The 16,151-nt window shown below is 36.8% G+C and overlaps 1 protein-coding gene and 1 non-coding gene across 16 annotated transcripts in view; both read left to right on the top strand.

Annotated features, from left to right (window-relative positions):
- LOC127071000 (uncharacterized) overlaps positions 1–16,151 on the top strand; it is a 102,219-nt gene that overhangs the window by 66,176 nt on the left and 19,892 nt on the right. For 14 of the 15 annotated variants that reach the window (XM_051009788.1, XM_051009712.1, XM_051009708.1 and 11 more), the window contains 5 exons: positions 1,712–1,933; positions 3,739–3,864; positions 9,311–9,583; positions 10,173–10,529; positions 12,163–12,396. In XM_051009788.1, the coding sequence (XP_050865745.1) occupies positions 1,732–1,933; positions 3,739–3,864; positions 9,311–9,583; positions 10,173–10,529; positions 12,163–12,396 (1,192 nt within the window). In that variant the 5' untranslated portion in view covers positions 1,712–1,731. The remainder of the gene's footprint in view (positions 1–1,711; positions 1,934–3,738; positions 3,865–9,310; positions 9,584–10,172; positions 10,530–12,162; positions 12,397–16,151) is intronic. The other variant, XM_051009715.1, reaches the window with a different exon arrangement.
- Trnaf-gaa (transfer RNA phenylalanine (anticodon GAA)) lies at positions 2,408–2,480 on the top strand. Its single transcript has one exon. It is a non-coding gene; the product is annotated as a tRNA-Phe (tRNA).

Raw genomic sequence — 16,151 nt, 5'->3', positions numbered from 1 at the left:
TCGCGGAATATCTAATTATTATAATTTATCCGGCTCGTTTCTCCTCGATACACGCGTTCTGACAAATGCCTGCCTACCCGTCGATTGACAGCTTATTGGCGGGTGTTACGCCGTGTACTTAAGACAACAGCACCACCTTAGGCCTATATACGTACGTACAATTACACGCAACTACGAGCACGCGTACACGTACAGGATGCACGAAGTAAGGAACACGGAGTCTTCGCACGCGATCCTTTCAGATCGTCCTCAGCCACCGAAATTGTTGATCTTATTTTTCGTTGATCGATTCGGCAACTTGATTGTTTCATTATCGATTCTCATCAGTTCTACCACGAAATTGAAGATTAATTATTAACGTTATTATTGTCCAATCAATTTTCCATACATTTTTAACAGGTACGTTCATTTAATCTCTTTTATCTAAAAATTTCGCTTGCAAAGATTTTTATAGAAACGTTCCCTACGATCAATCCAATAAAATTGAATCCGTTAATCAACGCTGCGGTCAAATGTACTTTAGAAAAGTAGTATATATTTAGCTTATTTGAAAAAGTGAACTGGTGATTTATTATAAAATATTCCGAAGGAAATAGCTAGCATCTATGTGTGACATCGCCCAGAGATAGAAAGAGAGAGAGAGAGAGAGAGAGAGAGAGAGAGAAACAGAGAGACAGAAGGTTGAGCGTTAGTCGTAACCATGTAAAGCGAGAGTATCAAAGTTGTAGAACATACGTATTTAGTGAGAGAAAGAGAAAATAAAGAGAGAGAAATAGATAGATAGATAGAGAGAGAGAGAGAGAGAGAGAGAGAGAGAGAGATAGAGATAGAGAGAGATAGAGAAAGATAGAGAATGAGATAGAAAGAGAGAGAGAGAGAGAGAGAGAGAGAGAGAGAGAGAGAGAGAGAGAGTGAGAGAGGGCACAGGAAGGTTGTAGCTCGCGGATAGGTAGATCGCTCGAGGCCGTCGGAGGAAGAGCGAGTCGAACATCGTGACGTCGTGACGTCTACGTGTATATATAAGAGACTACATTATGCCTTCCGACCTGTTGCTACCCCTCCTCACCCCGTCCGCTATTCTCTCAACCCCCTGTGTACCACCAAATGGAGCGTTCGTGCTCTCTTCGGCTCATTGAAAGCCTCCTATTCTCTCTCCATCTCTCTGTCTTTCTCTCTCTCTCTCTCTCTTCCCCGTATACATACATATATGTACACATATACAGTTTCTCTTCTATCTCTGGATCCACTATCTCTCTTTCTCTCTCTTTCCTCGTTCCATCTTACTCCTACCTCCGCATCGCATACGGTCTATCCGTCTATTTATCTCTCGTTTCATCTCTCTCTCTCTCTCTCTCTCTCTCTCTCTCTCTCTCTCTCCTTTCCTCCTTCGCCTAGTAACTTTCACCCTTGCCGTTAGCAATCGCAGTCGACGTTCGACCCTTTTCCCCCAGGTACAACTAATATAATCCCTTCTCGATCTGACCCTTGACCCTTGCTCCCTTTTCCTTTCACGTTGCTACGTTTTACGTCGAACGAAATCAAGAAGGAAAAGGAACGTTTGATTTGAACGTTTGTTATCGTTCTATTTTAATTAGTTAGACGATCTTCGTAATTAATGAAACACAAAGGAAAATCTCTTCGAGAACAAATCGTTTAGTTATCGTCGAAATAATTATTAATGCCTTTCTTTTTTGTTGTTCGTTTTTTCTAGCCTCGGGAGGGGGTGGTTCGATGTTGGTCCCTCCCGTGGCCCAAGGCGGGACGGGCGATCGTCCCGTAGGTGACGCGGGTGGTAGGGCCCAACAGTCGTCCGGCCCTGCCGGGACAGCAACCCTATGGCCTCTTGCACCAGCGCAGCCCAACCAAGTTCCAAATCAACAGTCACAAGGAATACCACCCTTGGCTGCAACCCCTGCACCGGCGCATAATCAAGGTATATCATTGACCCTTCTCTTAAGTTCGATTATTTTTTAACTCGTTATTTTCCAAATAAAAAACAAAAAATACAAACGTGGAATCGGAGTGTTCCTTTTGTATTTGTTTGTTTTTTTATTCTTTTTTTTTTCTGATATCCTAAAGTTCGTATCCGAAAGTAATGAAATTCGTTTGATTTTGGAACTTTTAAAAAATTGAAAAATATACAAGATAAATAGCGAGATCAGAAAATTTGTTTACAAAATGCAAAATACAAACGTCGATGTTGGTATTGGAAAATTAACTTTTCCAAAATGAAAATTATCGGTGTATGATACGGTATTAATTAATACGTCCGATCGATGCAATCGTGTTATTTTTATTTAGTAACGAGTAAGCTTTTATAAACAAAATAAATGTTTCTTAATTATGAAAATTTGTTTCGAAGTTCGTTTGTGTGATATAAGAATTATACAGGAGATAGTACTACGTAGCCGAAATAGCTCAGTTGGGAGAGCGTTAGACTGAAGATCTAAATGTCCCCGGTTCAATCCCGGGTTTCGGCAGATGTTTTTTTTCTTTATTTCACTATTTTTTTTTCTTCTTTCTCGCAGTTTACGAAAGATATATTGCGAATTTTAAACGATTGATAAATATATAGAATATCATAAATAGTATAATATATTCGATAATCGAGATATCGTTTTACGAAGAAAAAGAAGATGTAAGCGAGTTTATGCGAATATGTCTCGTTCGTGGAACCGCATTAAAATCTCGTTGAGCACATTTATATATTATGATGTATCATACGTTATAATCGCGTGTCTCACGCGATACGTACCTGACGTAAGTGTAAATGTAAAAGTGTATTGTAACTTGAGGCAATAGCAATACATTTCGTTAGACTGGTAATATTATCGGTACTTTCTTTAAAGTCATTCCAATCTTAAACGTGAAATATTTCTACTATGGTGCCTGCATACGTCATATCGTTGCATTGTTGCTCGTGTGTAAACGTGATTAGGATAAAATATACACCGGATATTGCGACGTTTTACAAAGAGCATGCGCAAAAGATTTCCGTGTTTGGAATAGGCGGATTGATAAGTTCAGTTTAGAAGTGAAAGAGAAGGATCGTTCGGATAAATCATTGATTTTTCTTATCCAGGTATAATGAACTTATATTTCTTTATTTTTCATTTTATTTTTTTTGATTATTAAGATACAGATAACAGGATATCAATTTAGATATAAAAAAAAAAACTTTTAAACTAAAATTGAAAATATATCGATCTTTTTTATTCGATCCTATTTGTAATCAACCTTTAAAGAAATTCTCTTATGAGGCTAAATTTTTCAACGAATCAAATTACATCGTACACCGCATGTACGTAGGTATATTAAAACCATTCAATTTTAATTAAAATTAACATCAAACGTTCTTCTATCTAATAATCGTTATATCGAAAATCGACAAGATTATTTCCTACTTTCCTTTTCTCTGAACTCTCGTTCATAATATCGCAGGTAACCGGAAAAGCTTGTCTGATGAATTATCACCGTTCTTTACATGATATGAAAAATGAAAAAAACAAAAGATAACAAAATTTATTTATCGATGAAATATATATATATATATATATATATATATATATATATATATAAACACATGTATCGCATAGTAGTAAAGTATTTTCGATTGATTAGATGACTGTCTCTGGGAGGTAAAACTGATAACGACTATGATGATGACTACGACGAGGACGACGATGAGGATGACGAGGACGAGGACGATTATTACTATTATTATTATTAATGTTGCAGGTGTGAGCCGTTACGGGTTGTACTCGTTATTTCCCGGGGGTGGCGGAGGTAGTTACGTCGCGGCCACTCCCGCCACCCCAGGGCCATCCACCCCCGCGCGCGCTTATCACGCAACAACGCATAAGGGTAAGTTTACAAAGACTTTCACCTTCTCTCTGCCTCATTCTCGTTTCATCTCTTAAATCGACTTGATGACATCGACCTCTTCATCGTTTCTCTCTCTCTCTCTCTCTCTCTCTCTCTCTCTCTCTCTCTCTCTTTCTCATTCTTTCTTTTTCTCTTTCTCTTTGTCTTCGTCTGTCTCTTTCCATCCACCAATTTCCCCTATCGTTCATCCCTACGCGAACGTTCGCTTGTCTCCATTTCTCATTCTATACTTCGCTTCCACGCTTCTCCCGTCGTTCAGATTAGATTTATTCGCTCCCGGAAAATCTGTGACAGACTGTGAACGTTTCTCTCTTTCAAGTGCATACGTCTTGCAAATCACCGGACGAAATAGTATCGTGCATCAACTCTTAGTCAGGATGCAAACTTCTTTTTTTGACTTCCTTTCTCTCTCTCTCTTTTTATCTCTCTTTCTCTTTCTTCTTTTCTATACTACTGTATTTTTCTTTTTTTTTGTTATATCGTTTCATTCGTATTTATCGCAACTATTGTGTCTTTTTGTCTTCTCAAAATGAATTTAAATAATCCATTATTTTTCATTCAACTCTTTATATATTTTGTATCACGGATTAATATGCTTATATATGTATATATGTATAGAAACGTGCTTGAATCGAGATCGTTTTTAAAAACAAGATAAAATAATTTTCATTGATACTGATTACAACGTTTGATACATAAACGATTTCGATTATTTCTATATTTCCCCATTGTAACAATCATGATACAATCATGACGATAAGAATATCGAACTAATTTCAGCTTTTGGTATATAAATATTATAACGTTAAAGCGCACATCGAATACAAGCAATGTAATTTCAACTTTAAATTTATTTTTTTGTCTGTGTACGTGCGTACGAGCGTTCGTGTATGTTTCAATTTATATCAAAGAACGATCCTTCAGAAAAGACATTTTTCTTTTTTATTTGTGAAAAATTACGAAAGAAGGTACAACCTGTCTGTATTTCTGTTCTTTAAATAAGTTATACTTCTTGTCAAATGGTAGATCGTACGAATGATTCTTTTTTACAAGATATATATATACATACATAGATATGTAACTTATGTTACATACTCATCTTCATATGTATATCAGGGTGAGTTCGGGTACAACTAATTTGAATTCGGTACCTTGCTAGCACGTGCGTATGGGTAAACACGCGATCGTTTATAATTGGCATCGCTGAGATGTAATCTAAATGAAATAATACGCACTTCGCGACATCGATTGTATATTACAGGCTGTGCGCCACCTGCTGCAGCTGCTTTCGAAAAAATGGGAAATATTTGTACATTGCCGGCATGTAGTAGACTCGTTCGAGTCGCGAAATTGTGCCAACAATAAGAATCTCTCGTGGTGATTTTACATAAAGATAGTGAGAACGAAGGGAGTATTTTCGAAAAAAATTTCCTAGAATTTCTTTCGTAAAAGATCGAGAGATCGATTTGAAAATAATATGTACCTACTTCTTTCACGAAAAGGATCGATTTAAACATAAATAATACATTGGGAACCATAGACATTTGAATATGAATTTTTTTTTCATTAATTTTTTTTTATAATATGTGTGTAGTCGAGCAAATACAGGCCCATTTTAACGGAACGTTACTACTATTTCCCGTCCATTTCGTGCAAGTTATTTCAAACGTACGAGCCACTCTCGCATCATCATTTAAGAGCGTCGAAAGGCCAAGTTATTCTAGAGGAGGTCAGTTCGTCTGGATATTTCGGGGTTTTTAGGTTTACGTAGGCGTTTCTAAAACGTACGCGGGTGGTAATGGCCGAGATTGAAATACAAAAGTCATTAAGCATGAACGTTTGAGAAGGAAATTTCGCTAAGATTTTCATGGTCCTCTCTAAATCATTTCTATCCTTGGAGTATTCGAACGATAAAAATTAATATACTGGCTAGTTCCTATCGCGGACATGAACATTTTATTTTCGTTCTTTAATATTTGACTATGAAAGAAGAAAAAAAATAAGAAAAAGTTTTAAAATGAAAAAGAGAAAAAAATCAGAGAGAGAGAGAGAGAGAGAGAGAGAGGGAGAGAGAGAGAGAGAGAGAGAGAAAGAAAAAAAGAAAAATAGAAGATGAAGAAATTCAGGCGACTTTTCGAGGCCTTACAGTCGTCAGGCTCGCACCTTCGTTCCTTCTTGGCCACTTTTTTCTTTTTTTTTTTCGTATGTACCCTGCCCTCCTTCCTCTGATCTGTCCTTTCACGTAGGCCAGTCGCAAGCAAAGGGCACAAAGGCGCAATTATGCAATTAAAGCGGCGAATGAGGGGTCTCTCCCCCGCGTGTGTACATGAGAGAGAAAGAGAGGATAGATAGAAAAAGAAAGATAAAGAAAACGAGAGAAAGGGAGAGGGAGAGAGGCAGAAAAAGAGAGAGAGAGAGAGAGAGAGAGAGAGAGAGAGAGAGAGAGAGAGAAAGAGAGAGAGAAGAAAGAGACAGAAAAGAAAAATGCTTTCGGTCAAATAGAATTCCTGTTCGGCTTAGTGTGTTCTCTCTGCGTTAGTTTGCGTGTTCGGTCCTCTCTCACTCTTGGTTGCCGCGTGTCCAGGTATATGGTCCGCTTACCTCTCGTTTCCTCTCTCCCTCTTAACGACCTCATTGTCCAAGGTGTAATCCTAAACGCCGTTCGCGAGGACCACGTCGAGGTACCAACGCTGAAAAAGAGGATTTGCGTAGAGGTAGAAAAGAGAGAAGCAGAAGAAGAAGAAGAAGAAGACTCTTCTCTTTTTGAAGAGAGAGAGAGAGAGAGAAAGAGAGAGAGAGAGAGAGAAAGAGAGAGAGAGAGAGAGGGGAGAGAGAGAGTGTGTGTGTGTGTGAGAGAGAGAGAGAGAGAAAGAGAGTCGATTTATCCGTTCGAGGTCTAGAAAGTTGAGGGAGTCTTCTCCTTCCCTTCTTCCTCCTGCCCTTTTACCCTCCTTGTCTAAAATCGAATCTACGCGGGCAAGATTTCAATTATCCTTGCTAAATGCAAATCCACGCGAACTCTCGACCTTATATAGAGAGAAGTATTATAGTAGGGGATATATTAGTAGTATTAGTAGTAGTTGTATTATATTATAAGTAGGTATATGTTTCATTTTTCAATGATTCATTAAGTATATACTTATACGTTTGTTATAGATATATCTATACTTGTATTTTATTAATGAGTTAAGAGTTATTATTATTGTTACTATTATTATTATTATTATTATTATTATTATATTGTAATCGGGTTATATTATATTTGAATGGATTTTTTGAAAATTTCTAGTTCGTCATGAGAACTTCCTTTCTTTGTTTTTTTTTTCGACTTACTCGAATGCTCACTGAAATGATTTTGGCGTTACACGACCCCAAAATCGATTTTTAACGAATAACTTATGTATAACTATATATGTATATATTATATATGATATATATTTATATATATATATATATATATATATATATATATATATAAATGTATGTATTTCTCTATTAATCGTCTGAACGAATATTCGTCGAACGACCGACTTCTCCAACGAGTCGTTCGTTGGAACGGCACACGCTTTTACGCACCTACGACTAATTTTCAAATTCATCGTTCTTTTTTCACGCTGCGTTGAACATTGACCGCAGAACGAACAGGTGGGTTAGAGGATTAAAAAATAGTTGTAAATAAAAAGATGATGCGTTTGACAGATATCGAGTGGACGAGACTTGAATTTACGCGGGTATTTGCGTCTATTGATATATATATATATATATATATATATATATATATATATATATATATATATATATATATATATGTATGTATGTATCTATGTATGTGTATGTATGTGTCTTTGGATGTCTTTCTAAAATGTTGAATGAAAACTTTATCAGGGAACTTTTTACTAATCTTATCGATCAGAAAATGTCAAATAATATTTATAAGTTCATCGATATATTTTAACGTTCGATTGAATATTTTAATTCAACTCGTTTATGTAACTAATATCGATAAAGTTTCGCCTTACATTTGAAAGACATATTCGATCTATTCAAATTATTGTACACTTTGTATTGACCAATTTGGAAAAGAATAGATATAGTTGTTTAATTTCAATGCCAGTGCTGTTAATATATATATTTTTTATTTTTAAATTACCGCATACACGCATAAATGTACACATATATACGTACACATACATATTATTTTCTACAGTAATCTTATCAATACAAACAACTAGTATATGTATGTATATATATATATATATATATATATATATATATATATATATATATATATTGATACGCTTAAAAGAAAAATTATCGTCTACCACTTTGCTCGTATCGAATAGCAGAAAAGTGTCTTTCGCGACTGAGAGAGAGAGAGAGAGAGAGAGAGAGAGAGAGAGAGAGAGAGAGAGAGAGAGAGAGAGAGAGAGAGAAAACGCGAAATGCGAATGCGATTCCGCGGAAATTCAACTTCCCGTTGCCGCTCTTCATTTTCCTTGAACTTCTTTTTTTTTTCTTCTCTCGTTTCCCTCGTACATGGCGTACGATTTAAATGAATTTGCATAGACTTTCCATTTATTTGTCCGCCGGTCCGTTTATTGCATATTTATCGAAACCAGTGAGAAACTAACGGCGATAAATTTCAATTCGCCCATCGGCCGAAGCCGACGCGGACGATGGGATTTAATATTTATACGGTTCTCTCTCTCTCTCTCTCTCTCTCTCTCTCTCTTTCTCTCTCTGTTTCTCTGGCACGGGCTATGCTCGCGCGCACGCAATACGCTTTTACGCGACTTTTCCTTGAGGTTCATCGTTTATCGTTCGACCTTCTCGATCGGCAGCCACGAGGAAATTAAATGAATACACGCGCGAAAAATTTTACTTAACACGTTAACGCGCTTCTTAAAACGAATAGCGTAAAACAGCCAAGAGCGAGTTTGTAAATTTCTCGATAAAGTCGTTTGTATTATTAATATGATTCTAAATTTGATTCTAAACGATTTAAAAAAGGAAAAAAAATATATGCATATATATGTGTGTGTGTGTCTATATGTATGTATATATATATATATATCTCCTTTAGAAACCATTTCATTGTATCCGAGATTTATCAGAATGATAAACTATTAGGAGATTTTTTTAATCATCGGAATCGTGTAATATTTCGTCTCGTTTGCACACTCACACTCAGAAAGCATTTGAATCTGCATTTGCGCGTTTTAATTCTCGTTTCTTTTTTCTTTTTTATTACTACAAATTATCAAGCACACGTGTAACAATATTTTATAAGACGAAGGGAAAGAAAATCGTTAGAAATCTTTCGTCGGACGTACGATCAAGTCACATAAAAGAAAAATCATTGACTTAAAGAAAAGGAATTTTATTTCGATATTCGAAAGATCGATTAAACGGAGAAAATTTCTAGTTTCAGAGAGCGTGTTCTCTGCTGCTGTTGGCGTTGGTGTTGGTGGATACACCTGGGGTGCTCCCACGCCACCCCCTGGATCACCCTACAGCCCTGTCCCTGTGACTCAGCTCGAACTACTCGCCAAGAATTTGGCGAGTTTGGCGCCTCCCGGTCAACAGGCGTTGAGCCTTCAGGGTGTCGGTGTTAATGTTGGCAGTCTTCACCATGCGCAGCATACTCAGCACACGCAGCACACCCTCAATCTCGCTGGACTTCATCATCTGCACCATGGTGAGCAAACGACATTATTGATCGCAAGTAACACCTTTCACACAGGGGTTGTATAGATTGTTCTCAATTTTTTCTTTTCTTCTTTTTTATTTTTTAAGTGAAAGAAAAAAAGGAAAAATAATATTCCTCTCTTAATTCTAACCATTATTCTCAATTTGTTAATCGAATCATTTTTAATTATATTTTTTTCTGCCTTTGATATCTCGCGTACACGCTCGGATACACGCATTTACCTACAAAGAGATATTTTTAATGAAGCTTACTTACCGTAACTTTCGTTTATTAATTAAATGAAGTGTCCTATCATCAGAGGTGAGTCAAGAGTTTGAGGGATAAGTACTGTTATCGCGTCAGAGATGAGCTCATACTATGCAACGGGTTGAATTACTGATAAAGATATGATCTGCATGAACAATAAATAAATCAACGTAGTTTTTTTAGTAGTGACAACGAACGATTAGAGTCAAAAATAACTGACAAAGAAAAATGAAAATTTATTCGATATTAGAGAAGGTATACGATCGGCGAAGTAGAAGATTAAAAGTGTTTTTCTTTCTTTTTGTTTTCTTTCTTTCTTTCTCCGCGAAAGAAGGTCTACATCAGAACACTTTCTCGCCCCAACTCTCCCTGGTGACCGGTAACGCTCCGACATTGACGATCAATAGCTTTTCACCAAATTCGACGGGTAACGTCGTGCCGACGACGGGGGTGTTGCTCCAGGAGTATCAGTCACCGACAGGCTCGACAGGCACCGGTTGTTCCGTCGCAGTGAACGGTTCCTCATGTCCAACGAGTTCGACGAGTAGCACGATGGTCGTCCAGGGTGGCAACCAGGTTGTCCAGACTACCGCGAAGAAACGAGAAGCCTTCCTCTCGAGTCAAGGTCAACCGGTGAAACTGGAGAACAAGTCGACGAGGCAGCCCTGCGTTTGCAGGAACAGCAACGGTACGTAACCTTCGTTTCTTTCGTTTCTTTCTTTCTTTCTTTCTTTCTTTCTTTCTTTCTTTTGTTATTTCTTTTTCTTTTATTTCATAGATACGTCTCGAGTCCCAATTCAATTTTTAGAATGAAGAAAGAGGAAGTTGTCTCGATTGAATTGTTCCCCTAAATTTATCGTCAAACATATCAAAGTTTTTTAAAATGTCAGTCAGTCAAAAAAAAAAAAAAAGAAAGAAAATGGTCAATATATTCGTAATAACTTTCCTCGTTCGTTTCATACGATAAGTTAAATGTATCAACGAGTTCGTATTAAACATTTCAACTGAATCATTTAATTTTCGAAAAAGTTATTTCACTTGGAAATAATTACCGACAAATCCTACACGTGACGTAACATGGATACACAAAGTGAACAAAAGGAGTTCTATGGTATTTGCACTTGCGATCCGTCGATTGTCCGACGGAATCGAATTTCCGTAGATTTTTTAAAATAGCACAAAATAGTACCGCGGAAGAAAGTCAAGATTAACAAAGGACATTTCAATTCACTATTATCAACTACGAATATCTCGTTTGATTTCTCGATCGAAATTTTCAATTGGAACACGTTGGAATACACATGTACCAACATACATATTAGTTGATAGCCGCGAGGCGTTATCGACGAACCTGTTACGCGTCTCGTAACGCCAAGAAGAGAGGAGCAGGAAGACGAGACTTGTACGGGCTGGGAGTTAGCCATCGTTGTTGATGCAATTGACGACCTTGAAGCGAACTCCCTCCGGGAGGCTTCTACTCTAAGTCCACGTCAACTGTACTACTACGAGAGGAAAAAGAGACAGAGATAAAGAAAGAAAAGAAAGAGAGACGAAAGAGAGGACAAAAAAATAAATAAAAGGGAAACGAAAAGAGAAGAGGAAAAAAAAAGGACAGAAAGAGACGAGGCGCGGAAAAAAGAAAAAAAGGAAATGTGTGTACGTGTATGAGAGACAGAGAGAGAGAGAGAGAGAGAGAGAGAGAGAGAGAAACGAAGGAATGAAACAGAAAGAGATAGCGAGTCTTACGCAAGATTCTCTCGCTTCTATATTTACTATGCGAGAGACGACTCGTCTCTCTGTCTCTCTCTCTCTCCCTCTCTCTCCCTCACGTTTCTCCTTGGTGTCTCCGACGCCAGTTTTACGCTTCGTTTCCATGAATCATTCCTTGGCCACCAAGTGACGTCGATACTTCCCACGAAAACCAGTCCTTACCTTCGTAGAAACTCGGCAAAGACTTTTGTGGAAGAGGTCCTGAAATTCTTCCTTCTCTCTACCTTTCTTTTTCTTTTTTTATTTCTCTTTATATAATTTATTTATTTCTTTATTTATTTTTATTTCACATTGACAGGCAAGCGTTAAAATTGAACAGCAGGGTATATTCTCGGTTGAAACTAAGTTTAAATCATTCAAAATTCTTTTTCCACTTTTGAGGAAATTCGATTATTACGGAACACGTGTTTAATATGTTTACTATTTAACTAGGTACTTTGATCAATTGTTTTGGATTGAGACATCGACATAATACTTTGTTGATAATAATTTAATTTAATCGATATAGAAGAATAACGTTAAGTATTCAGAATTTCATTTTAATTTTCTAGGTAAAACGAAAGTGGTTCATTCGGATGCAGGCTGTAGCAGGACGTTGCCCGTCGCATCGTCCTGGAATGGACAGGATGCGAATAATGGCGTTAATTCTAATACGAACAATAATAGCCTCGTGAAGAGAGAACCTTTGGCCTCGGTACCTTGTCAGGTTGCAGAGGTTTCGACCTCTCTTCACGCCACCACTACCTCTGTTAAGATCGAGCCGGTTCCTCCGAAATCGGAAAATGGTGAGATTATGTTTATTATTTCCAAGGAATTTCAGAAATGAATCTGCAAAGTTAATCGTATAATTCGATTGGTATTATTTAATTCTAAATTTTATTTAAATCCATAATTAATATCATAGTAATTATCAGCTTGTAGAAGTGTTTGTTATAAATTATTATAGATAATGTTTATTATTTTCGTTATTGTAAAAACTAATTATTATATAATTATTGTAAATTATGCAGGGTAAACATTATTATACGAGATTCGTTGACAAAGAAAATTTTCAATCGATCAGTTTGTAACTGATTGTATTATATGTTTACTGATTGTACATAATATATGATAAATTCGAATCAAAAAAAAATATATATATATTTTGAAGTATATAATAATTTCTAAAAAAATTCAAAATTCTTTTCAAAGACATAATTCTTCGATTGAAAATTCGATCGATTACTCCAACGACGAAATTTTTATGACAGGAAGAATAAAATCGCTGCTTAGGGAAATACTTGAAATTTTTGATTTAGTTTATATATATATAATGAATACACATACCAAGTACATGTTATATATGTATATATGACATGGTCGACTTTATTAAAACTTCTGACTTCAATTACCGTATACGATTACAAGCTTCCTCATTCTCGTGGTTTGTTATTCGCAAATTTTTTTCTAATTACCATTCGAAAGTTAATTTTGTCCTATATAGTTTATTTTCGAATATTCATCACGCGAGTGCATTCACCGGGTCGTTATGGAAGCTTTGACCCGATTGAAAGAATAAGTTAATGAACGCCGATTATTTGTAAATCATTTACATGGACGGTTAATTGCTCGTACTATCTCACCACTACGGGCTTTCATTCTTTTCTATTTCTCCTTTCTTTTTTCTGTTCTTTTCTGTTCTTTTCTTTTCTTTTTTCTTCTTTTTTCTTTTTTCTTTGCTCGGTGTCGTTAACGACCAGAATCGATCGTGAATTTTTGTTGGCTTCCACGTATAGAAGAAGCTTTTGTCTCGAATCAACGATCAACGACGTGCGTCTCGTTTGCAGAGAACTCACTGTCAGAGTTATTAAATAATAACAACATTACCAAGCGAAATATTCCAAAATTTTCTCGAATTGCTCGAGAAGTGGTTTCTCAACGTACTCTCGGAAAAAGTTTCTCGCTTGAAAATCAGCTTTTTCCCGGTCGTTAAACGCGTAAAAAGAGAGAAAAAAAAAGTTCCGCAGGGCAGAACCGAGAATTATCTTATGTACGATCTGTGCTTGAAAACTTACTTTAACGACGGCACTAGCGTTATGTGTTCGTAAACTACCTTTCGTTGTCGTGAGAGAGCCGTGTGTTACAAAGTATCGTGCTATCATAGGCAAAAAAAAATTGCTTGCTCTTGTCCATAGTTCCAGTAGGAAATTTCAAGAATGCATAATATGAAGCTTCTTCTTTCTCTCTTTTTTTCGCTTTTTTTTCTTTCTCTTTTTTCCTTTTTTTTTCTTTTTTTTTTTTTCTTACAATTTTATCACGACGATTGACAATTGACGGGGGAAATGAATTTCGTGAGTCCGTGTTTTGAAGTTCGGGGATATGTTTGATCAAAATTATTGATATAACGTTGAGAAAAAGAATTAAAAGTAATTCAAGTGTTCTTTTCTTTATAAATTTGATTGGGATATCGAAAACGCTGTGATTACACTTGCGCGTGGCATTGTATTCGCAAGTATTCGCGAAATATTGATTATCGCGTACGGTCAAATACAAAATTCATTTCCATCGTTCGGCTTTTTATTATATAGATTTTAATGGGGTGAGCTCTTTGATGGGGAGGAGAGGGGGGAAGTGTATGGAGTAGAGAGGTCAGCTGGTCGAGGAGGTGCAGTTTACTATAGAGGTATGATTTTCATCGATATGCAATTAATGCAAAAATCACAGTTTTGTAACTACCTGACTGAAAGAGAAGGAGAAAGAGAAATCTCTCTCTTTCTCTCTCTCTTCGATTACTGTATCGCCAGAGAGAGAGAGAGAGAGAGAGAGAAAGAGAGAGAGAGAGAGAGAAAGAGAGAGAGAGAGAGAGAGAGAGAAATCCCATTGGTACTGCTTATCGGGGAATATCGCGAGGACTTAAACCGTACCTTTATATCTACGACCGTTCGATTGGCCATAATCCTCTCCACGAATCCTGCAACGTAGGGAGTATTTTAATTGGCCAATATCCCGATATCCACGCGTTTATTCCTCCTCGTTTATCGTTCAAATCGCGCGCGAATCATCGGCGTCTGTTGCCGGTTGAAAATGTTCGACAAAAGAAACAATAGATCCCTGATCGTTTCGGTAAAATCAAAAAGTATCGTGGGAATACGAATATGGAATCATTTATGAAAGAATCCTTTGCGATTTTTTTTATTATAATCAATTTCGATATAATTCAAAGTTACATCATTCTAAAGGACGATAGTGCCAGTGAAAAAGTTATCGATTTTTCCATCGTTATTGTTGATTATAACAAAATGACAAAAAAAAAGAAAAAAGAAAAGAAAAATAGTTCGTATCTGTTTTTTATTCGTAACGCGATATATGACTAAATCGGGTGGATTTTTTGGTTTAAATGGATATTTTGATCCTAATGAAAGACGTTGACAACGTGATAAACGTATAAGCAGTTCGTTGTAAGCAAAATTGTGCAATGGGAAAATGCAAGGTAATTGTAGAGAATTCGTGGTTGAAGAAAGAGACAAGCGAGCGTAGGATGCATCCTATTCGTTATGCATTTGTTCCCCGGAAACTCTTCTCTCTCCGGTGTTTACCACGCCGGACGTTTTCCCGGGGGATTGCGGATCTGTCATTTAAAAAAGAAACGCCCGGAATAACTTATACGCTTGGCTTAGTCGCTTGGCTTACTCTCCTATCGGATGCACCGTATGCACGGTGCATTAGTAAGTTATTTTACGGGGATAGGAATACGTTGAACGAATAAAAATTATGTTGGTGACATCGTATAGAGAGAGAGAGAGAGAGAGAGAGAGAGAGAGAAAAACGATCGACGAGTCTTGTCAAAAAATATTTTTGCTGGTTTGATATTTTTTGTTTTATATTTATTTTATTTCTTTTAACGTCTAATAATTATTGACTTGAATCAATACACACGCACACGCACACGCACACACACAGACATATATATATATATATATATGAATTATATGAAATATTCCCTTTAACTCGTTCACGCCTTCATAGTTTCTCTCGCATAAATGCATATATGCGCACACTGTGTTCTTGTTCTCTCTATTTTTTTTTTCTTTCACACAAGCGTGCCACGTAGTATCACAGCTGCCAAACGACTCTGAGAGTACGTTGAAGGAAGGATGAGGAAACGTAATCGAGTTTCCTCGCTTCTCTTCTCCTTTCTACGAAAATCGATTTTCTCTCGATTCGCCTCGACCTCCAACTCGATGACATCCGTCCATCCATCCTATCCTTCCTTGTTTCCTTTCTCGATCCATCGTCACGCTTGAAGAACGGACGGACGAGCGTCTTTAGAACAACGTTAGAGGAACCACGAGAATTCAGCTCAACACGTTTCTCCTTGGTTTCATCGTGTAACTACAGACGAACGAACGCAATCGAGTAAAGAGTTTGCGAACAAAGACTCAAATTGCTTCCATTTTATTTTTTTTAAGCGACGTTAGTAGATTAGGGATAAAGTAATTTATTTATTTCTTTTTTTCCTTATTTACGTTACCTCTTCGTTATTCGTAATTAAATTAGAACA

This window comes from Vespula vulgaris, chromosome 1 (assembly GCF_905475345.1).
Source record: "Vespula vulgaris chromosome 1, iyVesVulg1.1, whole genome shotgun sequence".
NCBI lineage: Eukaryota > Metazoa > Arthropoda > Insecta > Hymenoptera > Vespidae > Vespula > Vespula vulgaris.
This window is presented reverse-complemented; position numbering and strand designations above follow the sequence as displayed.